The sequence below is a fragment of the Bubalus kerabau genome, chromosome 11 (assembly GCF_029407905.1).
Source record: "Bubalus kerabau isolate K-KA32 ecotype Philippines breed swamp buffalo chromosome 11, PCC_UOA_SB_1v2, whole genome shotgun sequence".
Lineage (NCBI taxonomy): Eukaryota > Metazoa > Chordata > Mammalia > Artiodactyla > Bovidae > Bubalus > Bubalus kerabau.
The window spans coordinates 62,654,321-62,679,529 of NC_073634.1; the positions used below are offsets into that span (position 1 = coordinate 62,654,321).

At 34.0% G+C, this 25,209-nt stretch overlaps 1 protein-coding gene across 8 annotated transcripts in view; it reads right to left on the reverse strand.

Moving 5' to 3' along the window:
* Positions 1-25,209, reverse strand: part of USP34 (ubiquitin specific peptidase 34) — a 246,396-nt gene that overhangs the window by 14,855 nt on the left and 206,332 nt on the right. For all 8 annotated transcript variants that reach the window (XM_055540390.1, XM_055540389.1, XM_055540391.1 and 5 more), the window contains exons 54-72: positions 24,183-24,247; positions 24,012-24,087; positions 23,875-23,922; positions 23,719-23,784; positions 21,898-21,978; positions 19,932-20,017; positions 19,392-19,560; positions 19,218-19,292; positions 17,660-17,811; positions 14,087-14,135; positions 13,897-14,001; positions 13,764-13,808; positions 12,956-13,060; positions 11,330-11,477; positions 6,508-7,142; positions 4,629-4,786; positions 3,306-3,384; positions 1,656-1,782; positions 857-964 (exon numbers count right to left, since the gene is read on the reverse strand). In XM_055540390.1, coding sequence (XP_055396365.1) covers positions 857-964; positions 1,656-1,782; positions 3,306-3,384; positions 4,629-4,786; positions 6,508-7,142; positions 11,330-11,477; positions 12,956-13,060; positions 13,764-13,808; positions 13,897-14,001; positions 14,087-14,135; positions 17,660-17,811; positions 19,218-19,292; positions 19,392-19,560; positions 19,932-20,017; positions 21,898-21,978; positions 23,719-23,784; positions 23,875-23,922; positions 24,012-24,087; positions 24,183-24,247 — 2,377 coding nt within the window. The remainder of the gene's footprint in view (positions 1-856; positions 965-1,655; positions 1,783-3,305; positions 3,385-4,628; positions 4,787-6,507; positions 7,143-11,329; positions 11,478-12,955; positions 13,061-13,763; positions 13,809-13,896; positions 14,002-14,086; positions 14,136-17,659; positions 17,812-19,217; positions 19,293-19,391; positions 19,561-19,931; positions 20,018-21,897; positions 21,979-23,718; positions 23,785-23,874; positions 23,923-24,011; positions 24,088-24,182; positions 24,248-25,209) is intronic.

Consider the following 25,209-nt stretch of genomic DNA (forward strand, 5'->3'; position numbering starts at 1 on the left):
AGTTATTAACCTCAACAGGGCATCATTAAGAAACCAAAGTTTAAAACTTAAAAGAAGCATCAGGGACAAATACAATGGAGGAAATATTTAATGCATACTGATTATGTTTCTTCATAAAATCAACCAAAGCAAGGTTTGAAATTCTTTGGATCTGCGAATCCTTAATCAACTTTGAAGTAACCCTCTCTTCTTGATGGAGCAGTACAGGCCAATAATCTACAGAACATCAGGCGACCTGCCAAGATTAACTGCTCATATATATATCTACCATTTTGAGAAACTATAAACAAATAGCTACAGTCTCTAAAGATGACTTAAATGGCTTATAAGACAGTAAAAAAAAAAAATGCAGTATGAATTTAAACCAAGGGTTTCCTTTAATAGATATAAATTATCATTTTATTATAAATATGCAATTAATAAAAAGCTAAAATACTCAGGAGTCCAAGAACAGCTACTAGGAAGTATCTCTAGGCAAAAAGACTCACTGAAATAATCACCCCAACTCTTTACAATGTCAGTTCTAATCTGTAAACATCTGCATGATTCTACACTGTTTATATAGCCTGGAAGATTTCAGAGCTGGAAGAGATCTAACCTTAGGTCAGCATGCCCAGATATATGAAGTGACCTGGCATATGATGACATAGTTAACTACTGATATGTTAAGAAACAGAATTCTATTTTCTTAAGAGTCTGCTGGCCAGTGTAAGTCACTCATAAAAAGTACAAATGTCTTCCAAACTCTACAGAACTAACATTACATCTTATACATACACACATACACACACACAGGATCCCATAAAAATGTTCTTCCATTAGGCTTTTACACAGGTTTATTTTCCAGGTAACTTACCTATACAGGCATTTCTAAGTTCTGGAGGGCTATAGGAATTAAGAAGAGTTAATAGTTTATGGGCAAATTCAATTCGTTCCTGCCACTGGATTAACGCTTGCTTCACGTCTGCAAACACAAAAGCATACGTAAATATGCCATCTGAAATCAAACTTCTTCACAATTATTTTCTGTTGTAAACTACAGAATGCTAAGACTAAAACATTCAAATTCATTACATAAACATCTTTAGTGAAAGCTAAGTGATTATTTTTATAAGATAGCTACTATTGTTAAACTTGCTAGATTTCTTAAAACACATATTTTAGTGATTGTATGTCCCATTTTCTAGAAATTCACATAGATTTCAAAGTTTATATGATTTTACAGGGACACAAGAGATAACTGTTTTATAGTTATTTCTCTTGAAAATAAATGATCTAATCTAAACCATGGAAGTTTCCAGCTGGAGAACCTTCACAAATACTCATGTTGTTACTGTGCTTGGAAATATTTTCCAGTCTCCTAAATCTTTTTTTTTTTTAATATTTTATTGGAGGATAATTGCTTTACAATATTGGGCTGGTTCCTGCCATACATCAACATGAATCAGCCACTAGCACGCTTGCCTATTTTTAAGGCACGAATAAAGAAAATAAACAAGAACATTCCAGCTTTACATCAGGAGGTCACAAACATTTTCCTAATGGTTAGCTAACATCAGCCTTGTAAAGACAAATTCTCTGAAGCATGTGGTTTAAAAAGTCTTATTTCACTCTTTAATTGTTAAACTAATAAAAATAAGTAGGATTAAGCAAACCTTTTCTCTGAAGATATGGGCGTGTAGACTTCAAAACTGAAAGGAATATTGACAGAAGTTCTACTAAGTCTCCAGTCACATGGCAAGCTGTGGCTTCATGATACATCATGTGCAGTGTGTTGAAAGACTACAAGTGATTAAAAAAAATGAAAACTTCATTCCACTTTTACTTTATGGAGCCACAAAATTATACCGCTCATCCTCTATGACATGTTTTCAGACTCAGACTATGAGTGTGCCTATGTGCACAAAGCAAATGTATCTGCTTTCTACCTATAAGTCAAAGACCCCCATTCAGCTCTTTTAAAGCACAGAACAGTCCTCACTCTCAGAGTCTGATATTTTGTGTTTACATTTTACTTTGAACAAATAATTTATTTAATTAGATTTTTACGGGAGAGGGGGTGGTGGTTTACTGTTTGCTCTAAGTACACATTTCTAAGACTGCAAATTTCAAAGATTACAAAGCAGCAGTAACAACAGGAAGACTGGGGAGAATAGGCTACTGCTTTAACTAACTTTCCAGAGTTTCTATCAAAGACAACGGTGAAACTGCTGTCAGTCATAGTAGGTCTAAAATAGTAGCAGTAAAATGGTAGGTCTAAAAGAGGTAAAAGAACTCCAAAGGTAAAATTCCTTTAATCATATTGGCTTGTTAAATCTTTCGATTCCTTTAACTGTACTAGCTAATGAAACCCTTGGTTTCTATTTCATTGTACACCAATGCATCATCTTCCTAATCTTGTTAAATCAGTTCCCCATGGCCTATAAACTACTCGCAATTCACAGGTGAAAATTCATAACCTAGAATCTGTGACAGTACATAATCTGAACAATGTACTCATGTGACATTTAATGTGTTAGTTGTGAGGACAGAAACCATGACTATCTTCTTCACTGCTATATCCCCCGTGCCTAGCACAATGCCTGACAGAGTAGACATTCAAATAGCTGTTGAAGAATTAAGTTCTCATTACTCTTCTTCACAAACTTTTGTTTTAGCCAGACAGACTTTGCTTTTGTTGAATACAACCAATACTTTCTTACCTTTGTGTTGATTAAATCATTTATGTTAATCCTTTTCTATTTTGTCTCTGCAGGTTCAGATTCTTCAAAGCAGAGTTTCATATACTGTATCCTTATTCTATAATACCATCAACTGAAAAAACTATCCTACCTTTTAATTTTCATAGTGCCCTTGGTATGTACTCTTTAACCTTATCTCCATTATTAGACTAAAGGGTATGATGCACCTCTGTAGAATTAAAATCATCGTAAGAGTTGTGGATGTTCAGTAATTATGGGAAGAATGAACAGTTGATTTTTAACCACCTATAGCAGCCTCACTAGGTTCCTCTAATGAGGAACGCACATAAGCGCACTCTTGAGAAACTGTGTGTCAATTAAATCCTACGAATTTCATTCATTTCTAGTCCTACAAATGAAATGAATGTATGTAATTGTTATGGGAAAAGAAAATAGCATGCTTAGTACCATGATGTAGTTATTCTTAGAATATAAATTAGCATTTACTGATTTGCATATTTAAAATCTAGACACCTATAATAAACTCTAAATATACACAAAAAAAGTTTTGGTGAGAACATTAAATTGGAATAAATCTACAGTAAAACACAATAAAGCATTTACCTCAGTCATCAGGATTAACCCTCGATTAAATACAACAAGAAGTCTGTCTTCATCAGATTCTAATAGTATTCTGAAGGCACTATAAAAATACATAAAGTCCAGTTTGAGAACTCTAAATCAGAACAGAACACTTATGGGGGGGGGGGTGGGGTGGGATAAGTAAACTGTCATTTTGGTTCTCTACTTTCTTACCTAGAAAAAAGACAGCTACATCTAGTTCTTAGTAATTTAATAAAAAGATAATATTTAAAAAGAAATCTTCAATGCAACCTGGGCAGGGGACCCCAAAACTTCTGTTGGTGCTGAAAATCTACATAATAATCATCCATAAGTAGGTTCATTACTCTTATTAACAGACTTTCACTATTAGTACTGGAAACTGCTATTATACAGTACAGTCGGAAATTCTACTTTAGTGAGATGTTTTTCTTTCCTTTTTAAAAACAGTAATCAGAAAAACTCCAAATTTTCTTTTGAAAATAAGCTTTTAAGTAGCAAATCTTGGGAAAACAATGTTTCCAAATTAATGCTAAAATTTTGAAAGTTTCTTTAAAGAGTCTTGGCAAAAGCAGTTAATTTGATCTTATGTACTAACAAAGATTCAAATTTTAAGGTTTTCTGAAGAAGATAACCTTATCCATTGTGGGTTGATTACCTTAAGATTCTACAGTGTTCAAGAGAGTACTGCCAAAAAAATGTGTGTCTAATAAAAGACATCAGTCCCAAGTCTCAGATGCAATACACAGAAAAGAAGTTAATCTAGACTTTATTTCTACAGTTAAAGGGAATTAAGTGTAATTTGTAGCAGTTCCTTTATAGCTATTCAGTAATTTCTGAGCTCTGAACAATTAACTGTAAAGATGATGTTTTGTTATTTTGGCTAATTCCTATAGTTAAAAAAGATAGATCTGGGCTAAATAAAAGAAAAGTATCTTAACAGTGAAACTTATTCAGAGATGGAGTAAGCTATCTAGAGGCCTCTAGAACTGAACTGTCCAAGCGTAAGTTAGGATGAACTGCCAAGAGAGAAGGATTCAAGCTTTAGGTGGAAGATCACACATTAAGGTTCCTTCCAACCCTAATGATTCTGATAAAACACACACAGACAATCCAAATCAAAATAAAAACTATTAAAAAGCAGCTAGCTAACTCTCAAAATACAAAGTCTGCCTAAGTGTCAAAGGTTTAAATGCTTTCCCAATAACCTTAAAGAACTGGTAAACTTTCACTTATAAACAATTTAAATTATTCCTCTTTAAGTGTCAAAATGATGTTCTCTTACTTGGAAAAACAAAACAAAAACATCAAAAAAAATTTTTTTACCTTATTAAAGTAGTCCAGCAGGACCGGCCATCTAAGCAACGTAAGTAACAACTTATGGTTGTTTTCTTAAACTGTTTAATATCTTCTAATTCTTCTTCTCTCATATCTGGCCTCTGAGCTATGAACAGTTGCATCAGGTTAAATAGTTCTTCTACTGCCTGAAAAGGGTAAAAAGCATAGTGATGACCTTTTAGCCCTATAACATTTTATAGTATCTGTTTCTCATTTGTTAAGTCTTGTGCTCATTCAGCTAGCTCTTAAAATTATACAAATTAACTTAAATTGCAATGGCATTCATAAACAATTAAAAATTAGCAATGGATTCTATTTAAAAATTTTAATATCTTACTAGAAGAAAATTATCTTAAAATAGAATTTCAAGATTAAAAACTACAAGTAAATACAGTTCAACTTTAGTCCTAAAACTATTCAAATTACTAGTTTTGTAATGTCAAATATATGTTCCAGAGATGCAATGCCAATCTTTTGTCCCTTTTAAATGAGAAATTATTACTTTGTCACAAAGATTTCACACACCTCAATTACACCTGAATACTGTTTTTTAGAAACTCTTTGTGGCAATATTTAGAGTGATCTTTCCAGACTGACAGATGATCCAGTTCAAGCCACGTGATGATCAACCACTTTTGGTACTTAATATACTCACTTTCTTTATTATAGGCATTCTAACTTTCTTGACAAAAAATTAGGTTATTCTTTCTGGGTGAGAAAAATAATTCACTATATTATATCTAAAGGACAGTTAAGTTCCTTTATTCCTTCAACAGGAAAAAAGTACAGCACCCAATTCAAGGATACCAATATTTAAAATACCATTTACTATAGTCATGTGATTGAGCTTTTAAGTAAATCTTGAATGTCTTGAAAAAGTTCCTTTCTTCTACACTCCCATCACCTCCCATTTAGCAAAGAATTTCTCCTATTAGCAGTTTATGGTCTTTGGGTTGACAACAGCTTGAAAAAGGGTTCTGCACTCTGCTTCCAACCTCCTTCCCAGATTTATACCCTCTTGGTGTAAACTTGAGTTTACAACAAAGAGTAAGAAGCAAAATGGAAAGAAATATCCAAGAATGACAGCCTAACATGAAGAGAGGAAACTTTAATATAAAACCTATAGTCTGCAAAGAAAAAGGAATCAGACTTAGATGGTATATATTTGTATTCTGACAGGCCCACCTCTTAACCATTTCATTCACTTGAATGTAGTGTGAACAAGTGAATGGGATTCCCTGGTGGCTCAGATGATAACGAATCTGCCTACAATGCAGGAGACCTGGGTTTGATCCCTGGATCGGGAAGATCCCCTGGAGAAGGGAATGGCAATCCACTCTAGTATTCTTGCCTGGACAATTATCCATGAGGTTGCAAAGAGCCAGACACAACTGAGCAACCCAGCAAGCAAACATGAACAAAGAAACCAAAAAACAAAAAATCCTAGGGAACATTTTCAGCTAAGAAAATATTGTCTAGCTCAAGGCTTAGCAAAGCATGTACATCTTGATAATAAATATCTAAATAGTGAATACTCACTTCCTTAAAACTATACCACAAAGCTGAATTTTCTGATTAGGTATATATGAAAAACTCATTAACAAAACCACAAATTAACATAGATAAGTTCCATTAGAGATAAAATTTCAATCATCAAACTAAAAAAAATTATCTACACACTTATTAGTTTTTTCCCCACTTATCAATTTTATAACATTTTACAAATATAGTCAAGAAAACAAATACACCTATAAGAACAGTTAATTAGACTATACGCCCATATTTTGTCACTACACCCCACAAGGGGAAAAACAGGCATTTCCAATTAATTTGAGAATACAGATACAAGAGTTATCATTTTACTCACTCCAGGGTATTGGCTGGCATGTGGTGTAAGATTCTTAAAGGCCCACTGAATGTTCTGGTGAGAAGCCAGTTGTCGTGTAAATGCAGGAGACTGCTCACAGCAGAGCCTCAGAATGCCATAGTAGGCAGGCAGCATCCCACGGTTAAAAAGCACCACATCCTGATCATCATGGTCAGCAAGGATGTAATTGAAGGCAATGTTCTTGGTTACCACTGGGTTCTGAACAATAAGGCGGATATTCTCTGGACAGTCAGCACACACATTGTACCAAAACGAAAGCAAAGCCTGTTTATTGTGATTTGTAGCTATTGCTGGCTCAGAAAGTTTAGGCTGGAAAAGGTTCCACAAATCCATGAAATATGTGGAAAACATCAGCTTCTCAGTTTTGGAAATTAAACAGTAAGTCATAAAGCTAAAATAGGGCACTAGCTTTGTAGTGCCATGAACAGCAGCATCAACATAAAGTTTGGCTCTTGAGAGCAAACCAAGGAGCACGTTGTAGACCTGATGTAGGACTACTGTTGTGTCTGGACTGAGTGGAAGGTCACGGGTTGGGATGTGCAAAGACCTTGTTGACCGGAACATCTGGCGGAATGAATTGCTTGGTATAAGGGACACCAGAAGATAAGCTGCAGCTATAAAATGTAAAACAAAACTGTCAGATGTTTATAAGATATGAAATAGACTGAAGAGCAGTCATTAAACACAAAGCCACTCTTCCCTGTAAAAATCAAAATGAATAAAAATTAAAGAGACATGAACATCTCTTTTAATATCTTTCTGCTCTACCACTCGTACCAGAGAAAGATCCCAAGGAATGACAAAAACAGACGCCTTCCATTCCGTCACTATTATTTTTAAGTGGTGACAACAATTGCAGTAACTACTAGAAAGTTTTAAACCTCTTCTGTTTAGCTTTCCCAAGATACAGAATTTTCCCATTTGTTTTTATCATTTTATTTCTTCTCAGGGAATAACATGGTTTAACAGGAAGAACACAGCATTTGGGGCCAGAAGACCTATGCTGTCTGACAGGGTCAAATATTTAATTTAAGGCCTTAGTTTTCTTCTTCCTTATCAATTATTACAAAATAATATTATTTTGTAGATAATGGTAAACTTACATTATAAAAATAGAATGAGATTTATCTAAAAGAATTTTGTAGTATAAATTATATATACATATGCCAATTAGAGAACACCAACTTTGGAAAATCTTTAGAAGTCTTCTAGGCTAACCCTGCGTGCAAAGAAAGAATCCCTTCCTTCAACATATCTGAAAAATGTTATTAAGCCTATGGTGTAATTCTGAGAGGATGACTCATTAGTTGAGTCCATCTGTAAAAGGAGTTAGTATGAGCTAGGTACTTTATAAATATTATCTCATTTAATCTGCACAATCATTCTCAATGTAAGTGATGATACATTGGAAAATTTGAATCTTGGAGAAGCAAAGATCAAGATCACACAGATAAAAAGAGGGGGACCCAGATTTTGACCTTGGGAAATGATGATGATGATGATGATGACAATGATAATGGTAACAAAAACAAGAACTGCTAAAATTCATCAAATTCTTAAATTTAACAACACAGCTTTATGTACTTGGTATTACTTCTATTATCTCCACTTTTACTCAGACTTAAAATATTAAGACAACTCCATTTTACACAGTTATGGCAGAAATGGAATTCAAACACTGATTGTCAGACTCATGAGTTAATCTTCTTACCAACATTCAATACAGAGCCTTCTCAAGGCATCTAATGGCTTAGCACAGCCCTTTGCAATACACCTACTAATTCTGTCCCCCACTATTCTACCTATAATTTGATAACTTCGTTTGTACTGCCAAAGCAAATGATGTTAGGGTTTCTAAATTAACTGTAAACTCTTTTACAGATTTACTTCAAATTAGACTTTACTTTTGCGCAACACTCCATTTTCTATATATTTATCAACTAACTATTCACTGCTCTGGTTAGTCTGTTTCAGTTAGGCTCAATTTGCTATGTGTTTCAAATATAAAAACTTGGCATGTAGGTGTCATCTTGAATAATTTTGTATAAACTGCAATTGAGAAAAAAATTTTTGATTAAAGAAATTATTCAGTTTAAGTTAAATACTTTTAACCCAATATTTTATTGTGAAAAAAATCTCAAATACCCTGAAAGGTTGAAAACACTCTATCAAATAATGACCCATGGACCCACCACATAAATTCTATAATTAACATTTTGTTTTGCTTTATCAGATACTTAACCATCTACTTAGTTCTATAAAAGTTCCGTGCTTTTAAATAAAAAGGTAAGTTCTGCTAGGGAGAAAAACACAACTTTTAAGTTATATCTATCTTTGAGAACAAACATGAAGGTCAATGTGAAAGAACAGACCATCTTTCTAAAAACTGCCTTGCTAGAATATAATTTAAGAAATCCCAGTTCTAAAGAACTTAGAATAAAACTTTCATTTCTACAAGGTAACTCAACTATTCTAGGCCATCTATCATGTCACCATTTTTCTTTTCTCTAAACATTTTAAATAGTTATTCTTTACAATTTTGTAGGATTTAAAAGGATTTCTCTGTAGCTTTTCTTCTACACATGTTACCCTAATTCTTACTGAGTTATATTGACTCTATTTAAATATTTGGCTCCTGTGTTCAAACATTCAAAAGCATGCTTTCATATTTCTACAGTCTTCATTATTTTAATTTTTAAATGATGCATAACTATTTCCTATCTAAACATCTAGTTTTAATTTTTCACAATTACAACTAATGCTATTGGACATTCATATATTGGATAACTTACTTATACTAGAATCCCTGAAATGGTATTACGGAGTTGAAAAAGGGAAAAAAAAAAATTTAAGGATCTTGGTACATACTGCTAAACTGCATTTTATAAGGATAATATTAACTTACAAAGTCACTGCAATATATGAGATGCTTTCTTCGGCGCTATTATGTATGTTAGGTGTACCAGCTAGCTAAAAAGCTTTCCTTCCCTTTTTTTTTTGGGGGGGTGGGGTGGGGGGAGGTAGTTCAGCATAGGTTTTTAATTGTTTTATGGTCCGGAGTCAGGACATAAATACCAACCAGCATATGTGTCTGCTCTTACAAATATCCCATTACTGTGGTGTTGCCTAAACTGACAGGAAGAAAAGCCTACGAGCAGAGCACCACTGCCAATCCATGTGTACCCATGACTGACACATGTTCTCCCACTTCTACTGTGACATTATTACTACAGTACACTTGTAGTGTGCCAACACTGGCACATTACTTTTAACTCGGTTCCACACTTTAGATTTTAATAGTTTTGTCCTAATGTTCTTCTGCTTCTAGGATCTCATTTAGGATACACCAGATTCAGATGTCATGTCTCCTTAACCTCCTCTTGACTGTGACACTTTGTCGGACTTTCTTTTGAAGACCATAGTAGTTTTGAGTAGTGGTCCAGTATTTTTGTAGAATGTCCCTCAAATGAGTTTATGTGATGTAGAGTAGACTCAGGTTATAGGATTTGGGGAGAAAAACCACATAATGAAGTGCCCCTTGTATCACATTATACCAAGGGCACATGCTATCAGTATGACTTATTAGTGGCACTTTTAACCTTAATTACCTGCCAAAGTTAATGTTTGTCAAGTTTTTTCACTTTAAAAGTTATTTTCTCTATCCGTAATACTCTGTTCTTTGAAAGCAAGACACTAAAGCTGATACTCAAAGGGTATGAAATTACACTCCACCTTTGGAGGGGAAAGATATACAAAAATGATTTGGAATTCTGTATGGGGGATGTGCCTCCTCATTTATTTGTTTATTCAATCATTCATTTGTATTAGCATGGACTCATGGACATTTATACTTTGGATTACGATTCAGTGCTATGTTAACTATTTTTCGACCCAATCTGTTCCAGGTTTGGAGACTGGGAGATCTTCAGGTTGGTTCTATGTCCCTTCAACATATCCTCATCATTGTTTCTGGAGCACTTCATTACTTTCTGGTTGTACAAGATGCTCCAGGCTCATCTTATTTATTCCCTGCCCCAGTCCTATAATCAGCCATTTCTCCCAGGAACTGTGATTCATTTTACTAGAAATGTTATTCAAAAACATGGATCTGGGTATTCGATGTGCTTGCTGCTATCAGAGTGTCACTCACTGTTTGAGCTCGCAACAGAAAACTAAGAAATACAATTTTAATGACTAAATTGAATGATTAAAGAATTTTTAAGAATGAACCACTTTGATTTTTATTTAATACTATCAAAAGAAAACACTCTGTGTGTATTTATGAGCAGTTTCCTATTATGTGGAAATATCTATTTTTGCTATTTGTCCATCTGTCTTCCAAGATCTTTGCTTATTTCCTTCTGGCCTGGATACAATAAAGATAGTCATCATTTAACTCCCATAACTTTAGAGAGTATTTTCTCTCAGCCTGTACTGTTTTTATTGCTACTTTTACCCTTAGCCTTCTCAAGTTATTTTTAAGACAAGATCTCTTCACTAATGCTGATCATGCTTTTGTGACTCTACCAAAAAAGGAAACAAAAATGATAGTGGTGGTGATGTCACCCAAGAAAGACAGTTTCCTATACTTAAAAAAAAAAAAAAATTACAGATATTTGTAAAATACTGTCATAGGTTTTCAAATACTAATAAAACTTTGGCCTTTAAAACAGTATCTCAAAAATAAACAAGAGTATCTCTAGAGTCTTTTTGCATTATATACAATGAGCATACTGTAATCACCTTAAAAACAAAACTTGGAACAACAAACGGTTTGTTAAATTCTGAATATTTGACTTACAAGTCCTGACTCTAGGATAATTGTGAGCCAAAAGAAACCGCTCAACCCAGTTTTCCATATTCTGTAGAACCCAGCTGTGTGCCAGTTTGTTTCGGGGTGTCTGCACTGCCAACCAATCCAGACACTGAGAAGGATTGTATTCAATCACCTACAAGTAAAATGAGAAGAACAGAATGTAAGTCTAAGTGCGTGAGCAGTTACTCTTTCAAACTTACTTTTGGTATACACATTAGACACTTTAAAGCTAAAACAGTTTCCTGAAAACTAGAACCTGAAAGAAGTTTCACACCCATGTTTTTTTCTCCCATTTTTAAAGCAATTTATTTTTATTAACAGGAATATGTTCAAAAAGTATTTCTCAAAAGTTTACAAAATCAAATTATATTAACCAAGGATTCTAGCAAAGGACCAATAAGAGAAACCCAATGACTTTTAGGTCTTAAGTTTACAAACTTATTAAAACTGTTTTCAGGGCTTTCTGGTGGTACAGTGGACGGGAGTCTGCCTGATAGTGCAGATGACACGGGTTCAATTCCTGGTCCAGGAAGATCACACATGCCACAGAGCAATTAAGCCTTTGCAGCACAACTACTGACACTTTGTGCTCTAGAGCCTGGGAGCTGCAACTGCTGAGCTCACGCACTGCAACTACCAAAGTCCAGATGTTCTAGAGTCTATGCTCAGCAACAAGAGAAGCCACCGCAGTGAGAAGCCCTCACATCACAACTAGAGAGTAGCCCCTGCTGGCCACAACTAGAGAAACGCCTGTGCAGCAACAAGAACCCAGCATAGATAAAAACAAATAAACAAAATTAAAAAATTTTAAAGTATACATTAAAGTGCTTTAATTCCTTGATGTTTCCATCTTTACTTTTCTTATTGTTTGACCAATCTGCTACTATAATTGAAAATGAAAACTAGCTCAGTATACTGCTGGAAAGATTTTCTTCATGGAAACAGGAAATCTAAGAATCTAGAGGTTGGAAAATTATGGATCACAGGACAAATTCTGTGGTTTGCTTGTTTTTGAGTTTGTATTGGAACGTAGCCATGCCCACTCATTTATATTTTGTCTATGGCTGATTTTATGGTAAAACAGCAGTTGAGTGGTTGACAGAGACCATATGGCCCACAAAACCTAAAATATTTACTATCTGGCCTATCAAGAGAAAAAGTCCACCAAGCCCCTAGACCAGTGAGTGGGCATTTCCAACACTCAGTAAGAAATTCTGTAACCTCAGCAGTAATTCTAGAAGAAAGGTAGTGGTTGGTGCTTTCTCTGTATTTTCTATCAACTACTGAAAGCAGCTAGTTTTTATTTCTAGGGCTTCTAACACTTCATGGAATCTTTGAGAGCAGGGGAATGGGAATGAGAACCTCATATGGACTAAAGGTTGTTTATGATTCTACAAGAAAGTCTTTAAACATCTGAGACACTAACTAGCCAGAAACTCTTCTTCCTCTAGTTTAGTCAGCAGATGCTCTTCTGACTAAAAGCCATCTTTTCTTCTCTTGACCTGTGACTTACTAAAACCATTTTGAGTTACCCAAGCAAGAAGAAACTAGTACTTAAAATGGCAGTGATTGTATTAGAAAAATAAATACTAGAACATCTACAAGACTTACCTCCCATATCCTCTGCAGAATGTAAGATGCAAAGGGAGGCATTCCTGGAGGTCCACCGGCAAACTCCATTAGCATAGTCAACAATTTAAAGAAAGGATTGGCTGCCTATAAGACACATACATGACTGCGTATTTAGATCTGGTGAATCAATCACTTTTGCTAGAAAACAAATGTAACTCTTCTACAGATCACATTTAAATCTGCTGTATTAGGTTAGAGAGATTAGTACTCATACATATGAACCTGAACTATCATAAAGCAGCAGGATGAGCTCAGGATACAGTGTCAATTGCACGGGTATAGTTTTCTGGATGTCAACTTAGGGGGAAAAAAAACTCTAGTTAATGAGACAGCCATGTTTATAGAAAAGTTTAGATTAAAAGTTTCCTGTAGCAACTTTTGCTCGCTGAGGTAGAATTCATATTAATATTTGAAATGTATTCTCAAAATAGCTATAACATTTTCATTTTTAAAAAGATACATATTTATCCACCTAAGCAGAATTTTAGTTAGTTCACTTTCTTCCAAGGTACAATATGATATATGCTTCAAACCAAACAACTTTAAAGCTTAGTACCTAGGTGACACACTGATATGTTCGAATTATATGTTAATTTAACTGGGAAAATGACATTTGTGATAAGACATGAAGAGGTAATTCAATTTATTCAAGTTTTAAAATAGGTTACTATATTATGGGGGAAGCCTTGATAAACTTTTCCTCAAGAACAGTTAGAAAGGTTCATCTGAAAGCATGGTCAGTGCTCACAGTAATTTGAAAAACATGAATTAATAAATGTCTACATACCTCAGGAGTCAATTTTGCTATTGATGTGAAAAGCATAGATACAATCTAAAACAAAAAAAAAAGGGGGGGGGTAGAATTTCAGAATATTCTTCCAAAAATTACCAAAAAACTTTGACTGTTTCTCAGTACTTACATGTTCTGCAAGTCGATTATTGTATCGACAAAGGCTGAAAATCAGATTACAAGTTTGTCTTATATTGATGCCATCGCGAATATGTTGAAACAAGAAGGGAAATCCCTGTCAAAAGCAAAAGTTGTTCATTTAAGAATTGTTTTGTTATTTTTGGGATTATCAAGTGGTCTAAATATTAAGAAGGTATTACCTTTCCTCCTGTTAATGCCGCCATGTCAGTCTGTGACAATGTCAAATGCCTGAAAGAAAACATTAGTGGAAATAAGTTTTTCTTTCCTCTATACTAATTTAGAGCCATTTGAGTCATGATACATAACAACATTGTTGATTCAGTTACAAGTATACCAAGACACCATCATAAAATGATTTTTGAACTTTCTGCTAGACTTGTTCATTAGACACCTTTTGGACAATTTTTTAAAATTCCAAGATTTATATATAGAAGTCCAAATCTACTTTATTTCCATTTAATTAATTCAATATGTTCATGCATTAAGATGGATTTAATTTAGAGAGCTTTTCTGACACGAGGACCTTTAAAACAAAGCAAAATTTGAAGAAAATAAAGAATTTCACTTTCAAGTTTAAAATTACTGCATATTTCTTCAACTTAGTAAATAAAATTTCAAACACACGCAAAAATAGTGTAAGCATCCCAACAGTCAAATTACCAACGCATGGTCAGTGTTGTTTCATTTGTACCTAGTACTTAATCAATTTGAACTATTCTGAAACAACTCAGATATTGTATCACTGAGCCCATAAATCAATATATATCTCAAACATAAACTTCAGAAATGTAACACTACCATTATTCACACCTAATTAAAATTCCTTATTATCATACAAGATCCAGTCAATGTACAATTTCCTCAAGTTTCTAAAAAAAAAAAAAAAAGTTATAATCTGTTTGAATCAGGATCCAAATAAAGTCCTCTGTTGCCATTGGTTGAAATGTCTTTTAAATCTCTTTTAAACAACTGGTTTCCCCTCCGATTTTGTTTTTATCTTGCAATTTAATCTGCTGAAGAGTAGGTGGTTTGTCGTGTAGAATTTCCCACATTTCCATCTTGCTGATTATATCCTCACTGTGTTGTTTTAACATATTCCTCTGTCCCCATATTTCCTGTAAACTGGTAGTTAAACCCAGAAACTTGATCAGATCTAGTTTTGACTTTTTAATTAAGAATACCTTGTAAGCAGTGTTATGAACTTTCATCACAAGGCACAATGAAAAGTTGTCCCTCTTTTTCTAATGTTTTCAGCCCACAATGATCAATTTCTAGATCCATTATTTCAATTGGGATACAAAATACTAGTATCCCAATTCCAGCACTACTTGCTCATTTATTATAGCTCAAATACCTCTATGACGACGAGCATGTCTCATTTACAATCTGGTTGCCATGAAGTATAATTCTTGCAGGTAAGATAAACACTTGATACTGTTCCTTTATTAATATGCTTTCAAAATTATCATTTGGTTTCTTAATATACTCCAAAGGTTGCCAATAATTTTTAAAATTTTGCTTTTAGGTATCATTATGAACTCATGGATGTAAACATCCATGACATGTTTTAGTCCACTTGCAGTTACTTCTTGTTATTATTGATGTTCAAGTTGTCCAGTCTGTGGCCAAAGATACCTCAAGTTGACTCTTGAGACCTTTTAACATGACCCCAGCAGTCTTTGATAGCCTCCCTGCTTTCCAAAATGACAAAATGTTCAAGGCTTCCCATTCATTTCTTGCCCCAAACCTGGAACTGGTCATTTTCCTAAGGAACCTTCATTTTTTTCAGTGGTAAATAATATCTAGATGCCAGTGGCACTCATTGATTTTGGGTTGGAAAGAGTTTCTAGACGTTTTCAGAAAATGGGAGATACATAATACATTTTTTGTTTGCTTAAGACAAAATATACCATGATATTTTGATATTATTGATATTTCTCCTCTTTTCTTTTTCTGAAAATCTTGGTTTCTAATGATGTTAACAATTATCTATTTACTTTATTCGATAACATAGTTTCAGAACAATAATTCTAGTTATATTAATACTAACAATATAATTAGCAAAACACTTTTAAGATAATTTTACAATTTTTCTTTGTCTTTCAGGTACATACCACTAAAAATTACAGTTAAATCAATGTGTTCTAAAGTCACTTTAATTAATTCTTCTCCAATGTTTATGTCACCAACTCAATATACAGTTAGTTTCATTTATTTCAGTCTGCTTTTGATTTTTAGGGACTGCATTTTATTAAGTCTGTAATCATATAAAACATTCACATGATTCCAAAAATAAATCTAAAAAACAAAACAATGTACTACATTCAAAGAAGTCAAACTTCCATTCCTGCCCCCTCCAGTCTGTTTTTTCCTCCCCGCAACCACTGTAAACTTGTTTTTAAAGTATATTTTTAAAAACTTAGTCTTCAATTAAAAAAAAAAAAAAAAAAAAACCCTCAATTCTTGTCATTTGCAGTACTTATGTTCTACACGGAGATGCAAACACACTGAATTAGTGAACACCGAATCACTGCTTACAGGGAAAACACACAGTTTGTTCCTGTGAACCTCAGGGTCATAACATTTTCATTGATAAATCAATATGTTACCTTGTGTCATATGTGTGCTTCTGTTTCAAGACACCTGATTTAATGTTGACCATTAGCACATTCTTGAACTTTGGAACAAACTAGATAGCACTTGGCACTATGCTTGGGACCATTTTTAAACAGCCAAATGACCAAATAAAGAGCATAAATGTGAAAAATGTGGCACATACTGCAAAAAAGTTTGTTTACAATATGAGAACCGAAACAAGAAGGCATAGTGTCACGACATCTGACCTCAGCTGGGGAAGTGTGTTGTCACATCAACTCCAAATTTTTGGTACATTCTGTAATCCACAAATGAATATAAAAGCTTCACAAGTATTGATTTGAGGATTACAAATAAATTTTAGTTAAGTAGGCAAATTTGCAAATTGGAGATCCATGTATAATGAGGCTTGGTTGTGCATGCACACACGTACAAACAAATGCACACGTGCACACAGAAACGAACGTGCATGCACGCGCGTGCGCACACACACACACACACTTTCACTCATTTTGTCTCTCTCAGCCTCCCCTGTCTTAAAAAGTAGCATACTATAGGGAATTTTTTGGCAGTCCAATGGTTAGGACTCGGGGATCCTGCAAGCCAAACCATGCGGTCTAAAAAAAAAAAAAAAAATAGTATTCTATAGATACTTTTGTCCACCTTCATTTTTTTCACCTTAGTAATATCTATCCTGAAGATCTCTTCATGGTAATATACAGATTCCATATTCTTCTTCTTTCTGCAATGGAGTACTCTTATAGAGGGGATGCTGTTTCTTCAACTAGTCCCATCTTTGTGGACATTTTCAGTCTTTTGCTGTTTATAAACACTGCTTCAATAAATATACATCTTTCTGTATTTTGGGAACAGAATCCCAGAAGTGGGGTTGCTAGGTTAAAAGATGAATGCACATATAATTTTGCTAGATATTTTACTGTATATTTCTTCAATGTATATTTCTAACATGACTCAGAGGCACAGTAAAAGTTTGGTACAAAGGACTGAAATACTTATGCTACAAGAGTTGATGAATCATGTTATTATTTAAAAAGAATTAAGTAACAAAAGCCACGGAATTAAGAATGATAAAACAATTATGTAAAAAGAATAAAACCAAACATGCTTTAAGCATTTTGAATGTTGAAACATTTCACCTTTCTGAGCGAGACTGTTCAACCAAAAGAGCAACTAAAGCTATCATTTTTTCAAGGGCAGCTGGCCTGTATTTCTCTTCTGCCAGAGAGAGTATATCTTCTTCCTCCTCCTCCTCTTCTCCTTCTTCCTCTGACAACACTTCAACTTGAGGCTAGAACATAAACACAATTCATTTTTAATATATTCGTTTTTTAACATTAGGTTGACAGCAAATAGCTTGATTATTTTATACAATAATGCAGGGTAGACGGTGGCAGGAACATGCATCATGAAAAATAACATTCAAAGGCCTAACTCTAACTTTAAAAATCTAAATGACACTCAGGACAATTTTAGATTTAACAGGCAGAGCTGTAAAGAACAATAATTCCCAATACTTTGAGTATTTACCTTACCTAAAGAGATAAATTCTTTAATAAAAACTTTTTCTTATAGGTAAGTTCTTTGAAAGATAAATCAGGATCAAAATTCATATTAATATGAAAAAAAAAGTATTTAATAAAAATGTCAGTCACACAAATAAAGGAATCTGTATTTGCAATTTTCAGAAAATCCAAACAGTAGGTATGTCAAAGAGATATTCATCAGAAGTTTGAAATGCAATACTGAACAAGTAACCACCTAGGCTGGAATTAGATAATAACAGTATATATCTGGAGAACCATGACCGCATAGTGGCTAATAGTTTTGTTCAAGAGTCTAATCAAGGATCAAATGCTAACTCACTGTTATCTAAAATAAGTTAACTTCTTTATGCCTCAAGTTGCCCGTCTGTAAAATGAAGATAACAATAGTACTTACCTCTTAGGGTTGCAACAAGAATTTAATAAGATAGAACATACAGAGCATTCAGTCCAATATGGTCATTACAAACAATACACAATTGATAAAATACTTTCAATATTATGAACAGACTAGCTACCTGAATTTTTGGAAGACATACAAATTTAGTACAGCAAAGGGCTTTAAAAATATGGTCAGAAAAAACATTCACCAAAACACAATATGCTGACAGGTAACTAAAGCAGGTGGTGGTCATTTTGCTACATTTATTGGTTTTGATTCTGGGCCATACCAGTGAGATGTATTACTTGATGTTTCTTCTCTCACTAGATCCATTAAAAATATCAACCAAACAGACTCCTAAAATCATTTAATCTCAGGGCTGCTGCTGCTACTCCTGCTAAGTCGCTTCAGTCGTGTCCGACTCTGTGTGACCCCATAAATGGCAGCCCACTAGGCTCCTCTCTCCCTGGGATTTTCCAGGCAAGAATGAATACTGGAGTGGGTTGCCACTTCCTTCTCCAATGCATGAAAGTGAAAAGTCAAAGTGAAGTCGCTCAGTCGTGTCCGACTCTTAGTGACCCCACGGACTCCAGCCTACCAGGCTTCTCCATCCATGGGATTTTCCAGGCAAGAGTACTAGAGTGGGTTGCCACTGCCTTCTCCTAATATCAGGGCTAGACGGGACTTAAAAGGAAATCTATTATCTTTCCATGGTGCAACTTGAAACCATGGCCTCTAAATATCCCTGATATGAGGCAGAACTGTACTTACATTTTCAGGCCCTTTGGTTCCCATGTAAAAATGTACCATTGTAGATATGGCTTGCAATGAGAGCAAAAACTGGCTCTAAAAACAAAAATATTGATTTAAAAATATAAACACAATTATGTTTTAAATACCAAAAATAAGTATATAATACCAAAAATAAACAAGATACAGTCTCACCTCTTCTTCACCCATTTTGGCAAATTCATAAAGGAAAGCAAAATATTCTGTAAGATGTTTACTGTGAGGCTTCACACCGTGTTCCATAATTAATAACAGAGTTCTCACAAATCGAGTGACACACGAACGACCACCTATATCTTCTACTGAAGCATCCATATCATCAGACCTGAAAACATAATTTTATGTATCTTAGAGAAACTATGAAGTCTGGGGATAGATATTCTGGGAGGATAAATATTAAAATCTGAATTTATCATATTTGTAGTTATGAATACATCAATTATAGCAATACAAACAGTTGGATTCTAGTTCTCTCTCACTGAAATCAAAACAAAAAGACAAGTCAAAGTTCCCTGTAGAGGATTTCGAAAATGCAATTAAACAAAAATAAAACAAAAATTTTCCTCCTTGATTTATATTATTATAGACTTTTTAAAACAGGAGAACCTAAATATTTCAGTGTGGATATTTAAAAATACTTTGTAAGCAGGTAATCAAAAAGCTTAAAATGTTCAGTTCAAAAGGTATACTTCTTACCCATCTTCCATCCCTGGCTGTAGATAGAGATGAGCGTGCACAGGTCTAAGTCTCTGAATTACATGGATACACAAACGCTGAAACATCTAAAAGTGAAAAGATATGACAACCTAAGAGACAAGTCATGTCAGGTAACAAAGATACTGAAAAATGAACATGATCAAAAATTCTGTTGCTCATTTATATTTTTCTCACAGATTATCTTTTGACATTCTAAAGCTTTCCTGGAGTCTCCACTACAGACTGAAGACAAAAGGTAGAGTTAGCTTGAAAAGCAATATTCAGTTTTATAATGGAAAAAGCAACAATAAACTATAGGTATTGGTAGTAGAGATTGCTAACTACAAAGCTTCATGAAACCTTCTGCACTAGTGGAGATACAGAAGAAACCTGGCATCCATTTCTTTCATAAAAGTGGAATGGGGAAGGGTATCTGCTTATGAGAACCTCAATGACCAAGAGAAAACAATTTAAGTTTATTAAAAAAAAATATGAATTAAAAAGGTCTGAGGTGAGACTTCCTTGGTGGTCCAGTAGTAAGAATAAATCTTCCAATGCAGGGGACACAGGTTCAATCCCTTGTTGGGGAACTAAGACTCCATATGCTGCCGGGATACTGAGCCGGCACACCACAACTAGAGAAGCCCCGTGTGCCACAACGAACAGCCAGTGCAGCTAAAAAAAAGTCTAAGAATTCGCTAAATAAGATATACAAATAGCCAATAAGCATATGAAAAGATGTTCAATATCATTATTTCCAAAGGAAATACAAACCAAAACCATGATACACTACTTCACACCCATTAGGATGGCTAAAATCAAGATGATAACAAATGCTGAAGAAGATGTAGCAAAACTGGAACCTTCATAGATTGCTGCTGGGAATGTAAACAGGTGCAGACATCATGATAAAAAATCTGACAGTTTCTAAAAATGTCAAACATAGTGACCATACAACCCAGCAATTCACTTCTATGTATATATCCAAAACAACTGAAAACATATGTCCACACAAATATCTGTACACGAATGTTCACAGCAGTGTTATTCAAACTAGCAAAGAAGTGGAAACATCACAAATGTTCATCAACTGCTGAACAGAGAAACAAAATCTCATATATGGAATATTATTATGCAGTAAGAAGAAATAAATTATGGATATAAGCCACAACATGCCAGTCACAAAAAAACACATACTGTGTGATTTTCTTCAAGTGAAATGGTGAAAATAGGCAAATCCATAGAGATAGAAAGTAGATGAATGGTGGTCAGGGGCTGAAGACAAGGAATAGGATAAAATGGAAGTGACTGCTCATATGTATGGGATTTCTTTTCAGGGTATTATAAAATTACAGACAGATAATAGTTGCATGTTTGGGAACAGGACTAAAAACCACTAAATTTTACACATCAAAAAGTTTTATAAGAATTATATGTCAAGAATAACTTAAAGTAGCATCTTTCAGATTAAATTTTTGGTTTTGTATCCTAAGTGGATATATGTGTTTTTTCTTTCTTGTTAATTTTTCCATTGGTTTAAGAAAAATAAATTGATTCATGTGATAGTTCAGAATCTGTCACAGAAATAAGTTATATACTATTCATTTAACTTCAAGGCTATTACCGTACCCTACCATGGTTAGAGCATCTAAGGAACTGAAAAAAATATCAGTACAATTCACATATCACACATCGATCCTGTGATCTCCAGAGTACAATACGCATAACTGAGAAAACAGGCAGTTATAGCTATCTTCCCATAACCAGGAAATGTGAATTATTTTAATCACTTGAATGGAATGATAGCTGATTTGCCAAGAGGCTGATGAAAATAACAGCAAAGTGACTTTTGTGGTAAGAGGTCAATCTTTTCAATGCTTTCAATGCTGGGTTAAAGTATATTCATGGGCAAATTCAGAGTAATCAACTTGAAAACTACTACTTTTTCAAAGAAAATTTTTCTTACCTGTCTCACAATTTGATTAGGGCACTTAATTAGTATCTGCATTGGCCACCAATCATCATCAGCCATGCGGTCCAAAAACCACTATTAAGAAAATCATGTGATTTTTAATATTCAACCAATACTTGGAGATAAACATTACACAAGGATTTTAATTTTAACTGACATTTGAATTATTTTAAGTTCTCACCAAAACAGATTCTTCAACTGATAGAAAGTCTAAAATCTAAAATGCCTAAAGTCATAATCAAAGTCTTCTCAATACAGAATTCCATGGATGCCATTTATATTACAGTGTACAACCCACATGATAACAACTGGCAGTGCTTAACAAAGTGGAATATTATTTTCCTCTTAGACTTCTTTAATGTCACACTGTAGAATCTTTTGCTCCTATTAATAAGATAGGATCTGAGTATAATTCACTTTTCCTCTGTTTAAAACCAATTTATGTCTCTTGATAACAAAAAAACATTTTACACTTACTTAGCTTAGACAATTTCCCATTAATTTCAAGGTATCTCTTAATCACATATTTAACTCCTTTACTGAACTGTACTGCTCATTAATGCATACATATAATTGCTGACAACTGTAGAGAATTTTAACTCCTTGAGAGAGTTCCAGAAGCAAATCCTTAGTGAAAAAACTAAAGTGACAACTTTATTAAAAAACAACAAAAACAAAACAAATTTATGACCTAATATAGCTTCTCCATCCACCAGTTTCTTAAAAATCATGAAGAAGGGGAATAGAGGAGTATGTCAAAGAACACACAAAAGATGCTGTTGGTCAAAACCAGCATGTGGAAAATCCTGCAGAACAAATGACAAAGTGGTACGGAGGGGGGGAAAAAGTTAACTACAGCTGCTCTTTGGTATGGAGTCCCAGCATATACAAAAATCTGCAAATACTCAAGTCCCATAGCTGACCCTCTGTATCTGAGATTCCTCTGTATTCTCAGACTTAACCAACCACAGATTGTACAGTACTGTACATATCTACTGAAAAAAATCTACGTATGAGGACAAACAGTTCAAAACCCTGTTGTCCACAGGTCAACTGTATTATAGGTGAAAAAAGATTTATAAGACAAAAGCAAAATGGGGAAAGGATCTTGTTTGAATCCTAATTCAAACAAACCAATTGAAAAAAACTCAAACTCTCTCTAAAAACTTATATGAAAAAAATCTTCAACTAATCTCATTGTACACTATGCTGCTGTCTCCCATTTCTGGAAATTTATAAGACTTGCATTCCTAGTAAGATACATACCACTTTGCAAGACCATAAAAATGATAAACAATAGTAAGATGACAATATGGCTGAGTGATTATTACCAGTGTGCATATTATCCTAAGGGATATGTTACTCTTATAAGGCAATTCTGGAAAAGATAAAATAGGACATAAATTGATCAACTGGGATAGATTTTCCTATTTTCCTCAAGGGGTAAGGGATCTACTATTTTCCTCAGGGGGTAAGGGAGATATGTATTTTTTACTATTTTATAGTAACATGCAAAAGTAGTTAAGAAATATCTGGTACAGTCCTAAATCTTCTATACTTTTTCCTTCTGATACATGACAGGGAGAACACAAGAACTTTTAAATAACTTAAAAATCAATTATTTACTCAGTGTAATGAAGCTGATACACAATTATAAATTTCTCTTGGCTATCAAGTAATTTTAGGAATAACTGACACTGGGCTCTCTATGATTTATAATAGATAAAATAATTTTGCTGTAGCATCTTAAGAATAAAAGAAAACAAGAAAGTGAATCTTAAGCTATGCATTGTTTTGTTCAATTATTCACCTCACCTCACAAGCTGCTTGACTATTATTAAATTGCTTGGTCAACAGTTCAATCCACTGAAGCATTGTGGGCTAAAAAAGAAAAAGAAGTCACTGGAGGTTTTAAGAGCTATCTGATAAATGACATAAATAGCACAAAAGTTTAAAAAATAAAATATGCACCTTTTCTTTTGAATGAATAAAGGTCTCTAGGACAAACGAAGTGCTTAACTGCAAGAAAAGACAAAGTTAAGCAAAAAAGATTTAATTATTTTAAAGTCATCAATTTTGAAGAAATTTTCTAAGGTTATACATATTACCTTTGCTGTCATTAAAGACACAGCTTTAGGATCTGGTAATGTACTGGGAATACAACTACACAACTGCCACATAAACCTAGAATTTGAAAATTATAGGTTAAAATTCTCACGAAGGAAGATTTTTTTAAAATGTGTAACAAAAGATCTCTTATTAAAATCTACCAAACTTACCCAAAATATGTATGTTCAAAAATGTTTTTGTCTTGAAGAAACTGCATGTTATCATGCCAAATCCACTGAAGAAAAAAATGTTAACATGAGGTATCAGAAAGCATGTTTCATGACATTTTACCAATATTTTTATTAGACAGAATAAGACTTGCTCTAGAACCAAAACAAAACAAATACATGCACTTAAAATTTATGTTGACTTTTTCTAGGTAAATGGAATATGGAAGTAGTCACTAAACCTGATCCAATTTTTCAATACTTATCTGGCTAACTCAAGCCCCACACTGTTTTTATTCTAAATTTATGAAAATTTTTAAAGTACGAACTCTGAAATTCCACCTGTCTGAAGAGAAAACATATAATAAACAAAACTATGTTATGTTGATAACACAGGAAAATGATGGCAGGTTGGTATTTTTATAAAGGTTTATGTTTAAAAATTGGAAAAAAGTTATTCAGGTTCACAGATCTAATGAGAGGTAATTTCTTTGTTTATAATAATCATGAAAAATTATTTCTGACATCTGTCCTATAGAATGGCTTTGCTGACTTTATTTTTTGTGTCCTTTCCCTCTCTGAATACCCTAAATATGCTCTAAGTCATTGACAGTCGGTTCCATAAAATTATTATCTGGAATAAATTTATGTTTTGATTATTATTAAGTTTTACTTATTTTTGGCTGTGCTGGGGTCTTCATCACTGCACATGGGCTTTCTCTAATTGCAGACAGTGGGACTATTCTTCCTTGGGATGCACAGGCTTCTCATTGTGGTAGATTCTCCTGTTGCAGAGCACAGGCTCTAGGGCAAGGGCTCAATAGTTATGGTGCCCGATTTAACTGGTCTGTGGCATGTGGGATCTTCCTGGACCAGATCAAATCCGTGTCCCTTGCACTGGCAGGCGGGTTCTTAACCACTCTACCACCACAGGGAGGTCCCCTATGTTCTGATTATAGGTATTACTCTCTTCATCCCTCTGAAGATTTGAAACCACCTCTACCTGCCTTCCCTGTCCATGACTCTAGTC